Source organism: Phaethon lepturus, unplaced genomic scaffold (assembly GCF_000687285.1).
Source record: "Phaethon lepturus isolate BGI_N335 unplaced genomic scaffold, ASM68728v1 scaffold45781, whole genome shotgun sequence".
Taxonomy (NCBI): domain Eukaryota; kingdom Metazoa; phylum Chordata; class Aves; order Phaethontiformes; family Phaethontidae; genus Phaethon; species Phaethon lepturus.
In genome coordinates this window covers 1-11959 of record NW_010517871.1, presented here as the reverse complement: position 1 = coordinate 11959, position 11959 = coordinate 1, and the positions used below count along the sequence as shown (strand labels likewise).

At 38.8% G+C, this 11959-nt stretch overlaps 1 protein-coding gene across 1 annotated transcript; it reads right to left on the bottom strand.

Annotated features, from left to right (window-relative positions):
• Positions 1-655: 655 nt before the first annotated feature.
• E2F8 (E2F transcription factor 8) lies at positions 656-11443 on the bottom strand. Its single transcript, XM_010296521.1, is given in 13 exon segments — positions 656-829; positions 1568-1830; positions 1833-1877; positions 2003-2132; positions 2994-3212; positions 4452-4968; positions 5246-5333; positions 6199-6408; positions 6733-6870; positions 8397-8558; positions 9232-9537; positions 10728-10884; positions 11186-11443. Coding segments are annotated over 13 exon segments (2511 nt in total). The 5' UTR covers positions 11288-11443.
• Positions 11444-11959: the final 516 nt, after the last annotated feature.

The following is an 11959-nucleotide window of genomic DNA, read 5'->3' as shown; positions in this document are numbered from 1 at the left end:
ACACCTCTGTCTGACAAAAAAAGAATGAAGAGAGGCCAGTGAATGTACAATGCATTATGTAACTCAGGTAATTTAATTTGATCAAACAAAAAAAGTCAAAATTTGAGTTTGATGTAAGTTTAATCTGAACAAATTGATTTAAAAATACAGTATAAATAATTCTTAACTTATATAAAACTTGATTAAGAAATCATTTTTTGTTGGGTTTTTTTTTTTTACTAACTTTACAAAAGAGCATTATTGAACATAGAAGCAAGACATTTTAACTATGGCCTTTTTCGTTAAGACATAAAATATGTACATACTCACAGTACTTTTTTTTGTGCAAAATATGTACTGATTGATAGACCGTACCTTTCTGTACAAAGACAATTTCATCTTACTTTGCATAGCAGAACAGCAACACAAAAAACACTACATACATAACTTCCTTGCTATAATACTTCAGGTAAGCCTTTTGGAGAAATTATTAGACATTAACTTTCTCATTAAGAGCCAGTTTTAATTCTAAAGCATTAATTAAGGCTATTCCAGTATTGAGGTCTTGCCAATACATGTCCAAAACACACACTGTCCATCACACAATCCAAGATGTGTGCAGAGTGTTACTAGTAATTATGCCTGCTAACACGTTCAGCAGCTTGACATCCCAAAACTAGTCCTCTGACACTTCAAGTTTTCGTTGAGGAATATAGAGAGTTCCTTCAGAGATTGTGTCGGTACCATCTGAGTTTGCAGCGAGTGAAGATACTGTGTTCGGCCCTCCTGGTGTGCGGAAAAAAATTTCTGTAGCTGTCTGGGGCTCATGGGATTCCTTTGGAATGGAAGGCTAAAGAGAAAAGAGAAAGTTACTTTCATTTAAGGGGAAGGAGGGAAAAAAAAAAAGAGAGTGAATTCTAGTTTTAGGTTTCTACAGGATGCTAGCAAATGAATTTTTTTTCCTGAAATTCAGAAACTTAACAACTCATTACCGAGAAGAATATACCTCAAGTATTCCTTGATATAACTATGAATACATATAAAACTATTTAACTAAAAAAATCTGTTTTTTCTAATCCCCTCCTACCTCCTTTTTTAATACAAACAGATCTTAGGTGATACAGTATTACACAAAATATACAGCAAAACTTCCTGTGGGGAAAAAAAAAATATTCTTTTAAAATCCTCTACAATCCTGTCTTATTAAAAAAACCCTAACATGAAATGCAAGAACTTGAGATTAGGAGAGTAACAAGAAGGAAAGATAAAGTAACAAACGGACAATTTGTTAATAAGTGTCCCCTCAGATCTATGCAAAATCCTCCCTTTAAAACAGCTGTCTCCACATCTTGTCATCTTCCAGCTGGCTCCACTTCCACAAGACGCAAGACACTCGTTCTTCCTTTCTAACCTCTCGATTACTTTGTACTTAGGCTAGCCTTCACTGCCAGCTCTTTGTGGGCAGTGCTGGTTTATAAAGATCAAAAAAATGCTTATTTAAAAATTCTACCTGCTGTAAAGGAGTTACTACACTGTACTTCCCACTCAACCCATCATGGTCAAAAAGTTGCAATATATTTTTATTTACCTTCTCTTCCTGCAAGTTGATGTCTTCTGAGCTATGGCTAACGTTTTCCGGTTGTGAAGAGACTGGCATGTGCTGAAGGACAGGATTTGCAGGAACTTGCACACCAGCAGGTATTAGTCCTATGTGTTGCAGTGTAACGTTCAGAACTGAAGAACTTGGATTTTGGGCAGAACTGGTATTGCTTGAATTGAGACAGGAGTTGCTCAGTACAGGTGCAGCAGCTATGGAAGTAGGCGACAGCATTATATTCAAGGGTGTTATATAGGAATGTTAACTGCTTGCAGTTCAGATCCTGTCACTGGAATGACACCTGAAGCAGAAAAATCGAGTGTTGAAAGGGATTAAAAATGGAGACTCAAGCCATCGCGTTGTGATGAATCTGGCCCACAATCCTTTAAGCCAGACAGCTGTATGCCTATTTTATTTAATACTCACCAGCAACGGGTGAGCTGTAGGTAGTGTGCGGTAATGAACATAGCCCGGCTCTCTCTTTATTGGAAAGGCCTGCCTTGTTGCCATGGGTGCACTGAGTCAGAGGAATAAGATAACCAGAGGGAAAAAAAGTCTGAAAAAGAAAAAGACAATACTCCTGTACCCCAAACACATAAAAAACAAAAAATGAAGTTTTTCTCCAAAGTTGCAACCCCCTTGCCTTGTTCTTCTCTTTATCATCCATATCCCCAGGATCTTTTATTCCATGCCTGTGCTACCTTCCATCTGAAACGAGACACAACTGACTCGAGGACATGCTGTTTAAAATAAGACTGCTGTCAGCTGGCTGCATTTCCAGCTGATATCTCTGTGAGGAACTGGAAATCCATCTGGGATTAACACAGTACAATTACACTAGACAAAAGAGAAATCCTGATACCGAATACTTCCCTCCCCGCCCCTGAAAAAACATCTGGACCCCGTAATCATCACGTCACCTCATTCTTGGATTGTGTGTCTCATAAGACAAATATTGGAAGACAATCCTTTTGCATTTACAACTGCTGTTTTTGTCAATAGACCTATTATTTATTCAGCTTCTCTACAGTACTAAGTCTTAACTGCAGAATACCAAATTTTACTGATGAAGAGAGTTTCATGTGATTCTGTTGTAAATCAAATTCTTTGAGACTAAATATACACAAACAAAGGAGTGGGGATGTAACAGATCTCAACGTTGCCTTCATCTGCTTAGTCTTAGTTGTGATCTTCATCCCAGTCGAAGCCTCATGTCCTCTTACTTATGTGCTTAATGCAGAAATAGAAGTCCTACATTCCTACAAAATAAGGTTTTGAAAGCACACTAGAAATAATCCAACCAAAGACAATCTACAGATGTGTAGCTCATTCATTATAGTTTTGTTTCTTTTGTAGAGACTCCAAGTGGTGGTTTCCCGGGTAATGGCAAGACGTGCTGTGGTGTCTGACAGCTTACCTCATGAGCAGGTATGGCAAATGCTACAGGTATGTCTTGTTTGGTTTTGATTTTGTTCTCATCTTTGGGAATATCTTCTCTTTTACATTGGTCATAGCAACTTGCCGTGTTTTGATAAAATGTTTTGGTTTTGTTCTGTCTCTCTCCCTGGAAATTGTCCATCTCGTGATTCATTTGTGAGCTATTGGAAGGTGGTCTTTCATTTCTAATAGATTCTCCCTTTAAAAAAAAGTACATACAAAACCAAAGGCAGACATTGTAAGACTTAACTTTCTCAATTACAGGTCTACAATGTTATTTATACGTTTTAAAAAATTAGGAAAGCAAGCTTTCTCCTGACTCCCAAGTTTGCGCTACAAAAATGTCTAGTCAATAAGACAGCCAGTTCTATGTTATCCCCTCTTGCTCCTTCACCGCTAGTGGATGTTTGACACTGCGCGTTGTCACAACACGTTGATAAACATTTCACTACTGTTTTGGCAAGGACAATTTCCAGCAGCCGAATACTTTACGGAGGCACTAAAACATTCGGCAACTGAGGAGCAGAAAGCAATCTAGACCCAGTTTCTCCATATGCTTCAAGGGCATCTGAACCTCTTATTGTCTTCGTGTGCTGTATGATTATGCCTACAACGATCCACCGTGAACAACATAAAACATTGGATTGAAATATTTAGAAGGTATCAGGATTTTGGGACATTCTCTCTCCAGCGCCTCTTACGTGTCCACTTTCCCTCCTAACACCTCTAAAGCCAAGGATGAATGCCAGCGAGGTGAGCAACCTGAACTGCTCCAGAATCATTGTATAAATAGGTAAGTCTTGAAATAATGTTTTGGGGGGTTGTTTTATTTTGACTAGCACTCTGACACATTTTGGAAATAAGTATTTGGAGGGGGAGGAGAGGCGAACAGGGAGAAAAATACAGCCTGATCCTAGGTTGGCTTTTCAAAGATATGTGTTACATTGCATACTGCATATTCCGCCTGATGCTTTGCAAATACCAGCGTGATTATGTGATACTTGAGATATATATAACAAACAAAAACAGCTCCCCAGACATCAGCAAGCACAAGTGAACGTCATCCCTTCAAGTCTAACGTTACCTACGACACCTCCGCACACTTGCTTTAGCAAGGAACAGCAGACAGCTTCAACAGCTTTAACTGTTCTCATACCCTCCAGAAGGGGAGGTATGAAGACGACTGTTAAGAACTGGTGTTCCAAAAGCCAACAGGTGAAATGGTTCCTACGGCAAAGGTTCTACAAGTCTTCAGCACAAATGCTCTTAAAGTAAGCTAAAGGCGTAAGTGCTTACAAGGTTACTTCCCTGGCAGGCTTCTTTACAATTTATTGACAAATTTAACAACATCTGGTAGGCTCCTAAATCACTTCGAAAATGAGTAGGTAGGCAACATCATTAAGCTATAAAATGGCATTTTAAAAATAATTTAACTTACCAGAGAAGTATCAAGGCTTTCCTCATCACTTCTGTATCTTTTAATCAAATTATTCTCTTGTAATGCTTGTGATCTTTTAAGGCACCTCTGTGATGAAGCTTCTGGTTTTATAAGAGGTCTGTCTTTAGCAGTCAAGGATTTTCTTGGATCATCTGTAGCTATCTGATTGTCCCCTTCCTCAGTGGTTATTTTATTTAAGACTTTTGAATTAATACTCTCAATTCCAGTTACATTAGCACACGGTAGAGGCTGCAACATGAAACTCGGGCTGTATGTTGTCACAGTGTGGGCTTGGGAAGGATGCAGATATATTGCATACGAAACACCAGAATGAGTATGAGGTAGTATTACTGGCGAGACTGAACTGTGGCTTGGAGGACAGACACCCAGTGGCTGTGGGAGAGCTGGGAGGTGTGCTGCTGTGCGAGGAGGTTCAGGCTTGGGGACCACCTCAGGTGAGGACAAATTACATTCCAAAGCAGATCTTGACATTTTCATGTTCATCTCTTTTGCTTTCCTTAAAAAAAACAAAACAAAACAAACAAACCCAAACATATTTTAATACCTTCCTACCGAGATGAATGCCCTGACAAATTATTTTCTGCAATACAAGGACTTACTGCAAACTTGTATTTCTCAATCCACTAAAGAGAAAACAGTAAGTGAAAAAAATAGCCTGCAGTATCGGGTTACTGGTTTTTGCAGACTATTGCTCAAGTCAAACTGAGCATAGCTTTAACTTAATGGCCAGTGACAAAATAAAGCTGTTCACCTTAACACTTGTGCAAACTTACTTTGATTGTCCTTCCAGCTGATGTTTAGCTATTGCTGGAACCTGAGCCATTTTACTTGGGAAAGCTGATAAATTTTGATCAGTACCTGGTTGGAGGGGCAAAACAAAACAAAACTGTTAGTGCATCAAACGTAGAAGTTAAATTTTGTCTCGAGGAGATGGTGTTATTTAATGTGGCATACACATTTAACGAGAAGACATTAAGACTCCATGTTATCCTCAAACTGCAGCCCAGACTTGATTTGATCAATTGGATGGTAGCTTGTGTCAAACAAATTGTAAAGCCTCAGCTCCACTTTTTTCCCTCCGAAGAGGATACCTAACAAGAACATGAACATAGGTAATTTTCTGGCAATTTTATGGCATACAGAACTGCTTCGATACTAAGATCTAAAGCACAGTTTCCACAAGCAGCCAGGGTTAGAGCAGTTCATAAAGATAAAACAGCCAGAGTCAGCTATACTACACAAACAGAAGTTTGTAGCCAGTAAGACATCACACAAAGTCAAGATATGTAAAAAAAGGGATTTAATATTCTTCTTAAACCAGAAATAGAAATATGCTGCTCCTTGAGTATTTGGTGTGAAAGAGGTGGCTAGAGTTCCCTGCAGTGTGCTGAATTTGGACCAGATCTCAAGGAACATATTTTACTTGGTTGCAACTGCGCAAGCTGTTACTGGATTTGGTCCACTGAACTGGGAAGAGCTGCTATTAATTGCAGAGCTTACGCTCTGAAGACGGATCATTTTAGCTTTGTTTTCGCTATCAATCTTGTAAAGCCCCAGATTTACAGGTAACATATATTTTCCCCATCTTGCCTATTTTTGCGAGTTCTTAAGACATGTTTTTTGTAAGCAGGCATACCCACACATCCACATCTCCTATGAGAAGATGGCAAGCCTCAATATTTAAGGCAAGACTACATCTGAGGTAAAAATAATCTTGGAAAAACATACGTACTTATTTTAACTGGACTGGTCGGAGCAGATTGGATCTTTCTTCTGTCATTTTCTATACTTTTAACTAGCTTTATTAGAGATGGATGCCGAGTGAAGTTTTGCTTTCCTCTTGAAGGAAAAAGGTTTTTTGAACACTGCTCTTTGGCAGTGATAGATTCTGAAATAGGTGGGGGACAGGTCGTAGAAGTCGTTTCAAGTTTTGAATCTAAAAAGCAGAAAAAACCCCAAGGTGTAAGTACATATCATAGGCAGATTCACGAATTAAAAGCAGTTATTTGAGCCTGGCTTATAATTATTGAAGTACTAGTAGCAGCAGAAATGGAAATACAAGAGTCTCAGCTCATGCGTACATATACTATGTGGAAATATATACTGGTGTGCTATGCTGTCAAGCACCAAGGACAGTGATGTGATTAGTACAGACTTTCTGCTTAGTTTGCTGTCTTTTGGTCAAAAAAAAATTAGCAGAGAAAACAAAGAAACAATCAAAATCATCAGCAGAACAAAAGGAAATGACACATCCACCTACCCTGAATATTTGGCAAGACTTCAGGTCCTGTCCATTTGAATGCTGGTTTTCTACCTCTCTCCTCTGTAACATGAACTTTCTTGATAAGCTCAAGGCTACTGAGAACATTTGCTATGTCATAAAGTCTCCTAATTTTGGCTGAAATAAAATAAATGAATGTAAAATATAGGAATTCCAATTAACAAGTTAACATATATCGGATTAAAAATGTTGTAACGCCCCTTTAGCAGCTAAAAGGAAAAGCCTTTTTACATTTTTTATAAGAACAATTTTGTGGGACAGGTATTTATACTAGGAAATAAGATCTTATCACAATATAAAGTTTATATGTAAAATGGAATGACATAGATCTAGAAAAGAAAATACTGCTAAGTATATTATGCTAAATATAGGACAAAATTTTTGAAATAAGTTAGGTTGCAATGGCCAAACCTCTACCAATTCTGTAATGAAAATAAGTAGCTTAAAAGGCAGGTGCACGCATGCAACAGTGACTATGGGAAGTAGGGGGAGAGACACACTAAAGTCCAACAGGATAATCATCCTGCATGTTCTTAACTGTTTCTAGGTTGAGCTATTATGGAAAAGTTTTAGGCAGCCATCAAATTACGAGTGATTTCTGGACTGCACAGTGAATGTGCTTAGGCCAAAGCTTCTGCTACTGAAAACTTAAAATCCAGCAAGTCATGGAACTTGGGACTAGGCTTTTTAACCAAGAACACGGTAAAACGTGATACCTGAAATACAACACATGGATGGAATGCCCTAAAAATGCTTTTATTGCGAGACAGACATTATGGAGGAAAGAGAAACAATGAAAACAAACCTAAAAACCCAACTCTACTGACTACCCATCTACCCTCTCTATGTTGCCATGATGCAGTGGAAAGGAAATTACGAACTGAAACCAGTGAGGATCAGTTTTCTTGTTGCATAGACACAATAAAAAAAAAAAAAGCGCCAAGGAGTCCGAGAAAAGTCCAATGTCTGAGAATCAAGGAAGGGTGTCATTTTCAATGAAACCTACAATTAATCCTTGATCCCTCAAGAACAGGCACATTTTTTATTATTATAGATATAGAGGCCTAGACCTAGAAGTATCTTTTAATTTGAATGGAGAGGAAGAGGAGGAAGTGTGCAGGGAACTGAGAGCAGGGTCAGAGAATGAAGAAATAATTGGCAGTTATAGCATTTGGTTTCACTTCCTCTCATGTGTAGGTTATTAACAGGACTTTTACAGAATTTCTTTAGATTTCCAACAAGTAAGTTCTATCACCAGAACAGAGATTTGCATGATTCTGGGGCACCTTTTGCTGAAATGACGCTGAAATCTTTGACAGACTGCTTGGTGAAAGAGAAAGAGAAATTGTTACCAATAAGCAGCCTTGTGACATGACTTCATGAGAGAGGATTTAATGGACTTTTCCTTCTCTTATGTGCTCATTATGTCATGTATCAATGACTATGCACAAGTGGGTCCCGATTAAAAACTGTGCAAGGTGTTTAATGAGTTTTTGGAGGCTCAAATATATTTATGGCAGGAAAAAGATGATGGTATTTTATGCTATATAAACTTCTACTAGAATAGTTCATTTAGCTTATGCTTAATGTTTCTACTTAGAGTAAGATCAAAAAGCAGACAGCAACAGCAGCATTTTACTTACTTTTAAACTTGCTTTTATCTAAGTCTTCTAACTGGTCTTCTCCAATCAAGATTTTAGCAGCAACTTCAAGGCTTACTATTTGAGGAGTCGATACAAGAAACAGCATCACAAATTTCTGACTCATCACTCGTAAAGACTTGTCTTTCCTGCTATTTACTGATGCTGCAGCAGACAGGAGAAAGGATTAAAGTATTAAGTGGCACGCCAGCTACAAACATTTTAAAAAATCTAAAGAAATTTGTCAGTAACAATTATTATAAGAACAAACAACACAGCAAGTACGCAGGGCCAACGTGGACTCCAGAATCATGTCTCTCCGTGGCAAGAATCAGACAATTAGGTGGATACCAAGTTTAACTACAAAGAGAGAGAGTGTGATGTTTCCCCCGTATACATTTCCTACTGACTGACAACTTGTACTCTTAAAGGTGCTTAACTGCAGGTTATACAATGTATTTAACAACCCGTAATTAACATTTCTTCCATGAATCAAACCTAAATTAAAAAACAAATTCATGGAGTAATTTATACTTGTGGCTGCTATAACATTCAACGGTAAAAAATCCTGCAGTTGGATCGTATGTTGGGTACGTTTGATGGCTTCACCTGAGGCCCCCTTGTTCTCGCGCGGTAAAAACAAAATACATGCGTAAGGATTGAATGAGTAAGAGAACTGAAAGAGTGCAGAGCACTTTTTCTCACCACAAACAGCTGTGGTGCCTTTCAGGCAGTAGTGTTTAAGAAAAAAAAAAAGTCCAATAAATGTTTTTTCCAAGTGCATAGATATTTGTCATTACAAGCACATATTATTCTTGGCATTATAGAGAATTCTTACCAGCACGAAATTCCATTCCTGGGAGCTCAACAAAAGACATTTCTGAATGCTCATTTGAGCCAAAAGATCTTGCCATTTCTTCGTGTCTTTCACCGTCGAGATCAAATTCATGCTCATACTCTCTTTTCTTGATCATCTGAATTTGTTGTGTATATTTGTTCTCTTCTCCAACTTTTTTCAAAGCCTGCAGGGTTTTGGAGAGATTATGTCGCCCATGCCAAGCATATCTGTTTTTGGCAAGGCGGCTCACCATGTGCAGGCTCTCTAGCACGTTCACAATATCATATATGCGTCTACGCTCAACACCTGAAAAAAAAAAAAAAAAAAAGATGAACATGACATCTCTACTACATAAAATCTGTTTTGTCACGTATTTACCTGAAACAGGGTTTGCACAGAGAAGGGATCAGTTTCTTATACTTCCCCCTTCTCTCAATATACTTCCAGCCGTTTTCACCAATTCCTTGTGACAAAGGTTTCTGAAAATAGCCCTCAGAGATCTTGCCAGCCAGGAAAAGAAAGCAATTCTTGCTTTACATAGGGAAGGACTTGTTTTTCCACAGTTATTCTTGGTTTACAGCAGTCCTTAAGAAATAAAACCTAGTGTTGCCAGAAGAGCCATTAGATGAGTTTCAATACAGTTTAAAAAAAAAACCAAAGCATTTTTAATTATTCATTGCATCGATTTTTAGATTGTCCCATTAAATAACCTTGGAAACTCATGGTATACAAGTGTTTTGTAACTTCTTTTTATATGTTATTCTATTAACACACTGTCCTTTTCTCTTTTGTCTGTTAAATTCTTGGTTTTGACTAGGCATTTTCTAAAAGAGGTGGTATTTTGTAGAAAGTATGAATAGAATAGATGTTTCGTTCAATTTGCAGTTCATCCCTTTTGTGTCCCCCAACATACAATGAAGATATAACACCACCAAAAATTTTATAGCAGTATGATTTATAACTGTTATCAATGTTACAAATTGTAGAATACTGTAATTTGACAGCTCCATGATTAAAAAAAAGCTTCAGCTTCATGTTAGCAACTTAGATTCTCGGTAGATCATTGGTGTGATATAAAAATAGTGATAGAAAATTAAAAAAGTTAAATTATCGTAGTTTCTTGCTTTGATGTCACGACTGGACAGGAAGTTGTGGGTTCAGCTTGAGAAACGCTAGTTCCTGCCGCAAAAATCCAACCACTAATCTTAGCCATGATCTCTAAATCCCAAAAAACCTGCAGCTGGTTATTTGTGGTATTGGCAATAATTTAGATGTTTAATATTAAACATAATTCGGAGTTCCTCAATTCACTGAAGAAACTTTAGCTTTTTAGAAGAATTGCTCTAAGGATGAAGAGTTTAAAGCTGGGTTGAAATAAGTTTGAGAGTATACAGTAAGCATTCAAAATTCTACAGAGCAAAAATGTACAAACACAAATGGTAGGTTACTGGCACATCTGTATGAATAAATATGTAATAACATATACACCAACTTACTAAGCTCTTCAGCTACTTCATCAAGGCAAATGTAATTATTCTCTGCGGTGCTGGGGTAATCAGGATATCGAGCTAAAAATTTATGACACAGCAATCCTAGACTTTTCTCTTTGCGACTTGGTTGAGATTTTTCATATTCATCTCCCGACAAATGCTCCTACACGGGAATAAGAAAAAGAGAATTTTTACAATAAATATGTAAGCATAGATACTCAAGAGCTTCATTGTGAGCACTGTGAAAGGCCCAGTGTTCTCCCTTTGTCCTCAACAGTTGTGAAAGAAAAACAGCGAAATGACAACCTGTTGTATGTAAGTAGGCAATATCCTTACTTATATTTGGCAAATACTCTAAATTCAAAACTTAAAAAACATCGTAGTATGTTAATGTATAACTTTTTATATTGAATAAACAGCCTTCAGGTAACTTGAAAAAGAAAGAAGACACCTTTACAACACACCTGCAAACAGTGTTTTGCCTGTTGAACCTCACTCGTGTTGTTTGACAGTTCCCTTCTCTGTTCTCTGCTCCGAATCTCGGGACTAGCTGCGCTAATCAGCATTTTCAGGTTCGAAGTAGGCGTCCATGGATCGGCTGGAAGGATTTCTTTAGGTTTTGGGGGTGTGGTGAGAGGCTGGCAGTCGGGCTGTATCTCCGTCAATACCGAGTGCGAGGTAGCTGCTTGTTTTAAAGGAGTTTTCAATGCGCTTCTGCACGGCTCGGCGGAATGGTTTTCCTACACACCACGAAAAAGGAAAGGCATGAGGTTAAACCCCAGAAGCGCCGCAGTCCACTTGTCAGTAACAACGCGGGACAGGGAGCGATTGCGATTTTTGGGTAGCTGGCCGTCAAGGGTTGGGGTCGTACTCCGAAGCAACGACGCCCTTTCCCGAGACCCTTCTCCTGGCCGCGCCTTTAGCCTCAGACACGGGGCCTGTCGTATTTTTGAGGCGATTTCCCTTTTCTTTCTCTCTAGGGAAACTGCAGTCGGGGGGAACGCGAGGCCGTGGCAGAAAGCCATTACCAAGGGGCGACCCGCCTTTCAGCAAGGGCCGAGAGGGGAGCCGGGAAGAAGCGCTGCTCGCCCCCAGCGTGGCCCGGGGAAGTTTTAGGAGATTTCGTTACGGACAGAAGTTAAAGGGACGGTGAAATGCGCTCGGTCACCGCCGTCCAACGGTTTTTTACACGCGTTCGTTGAGACCGAAGCGATTTCATGCCCGGAGGCGCTGCAAAC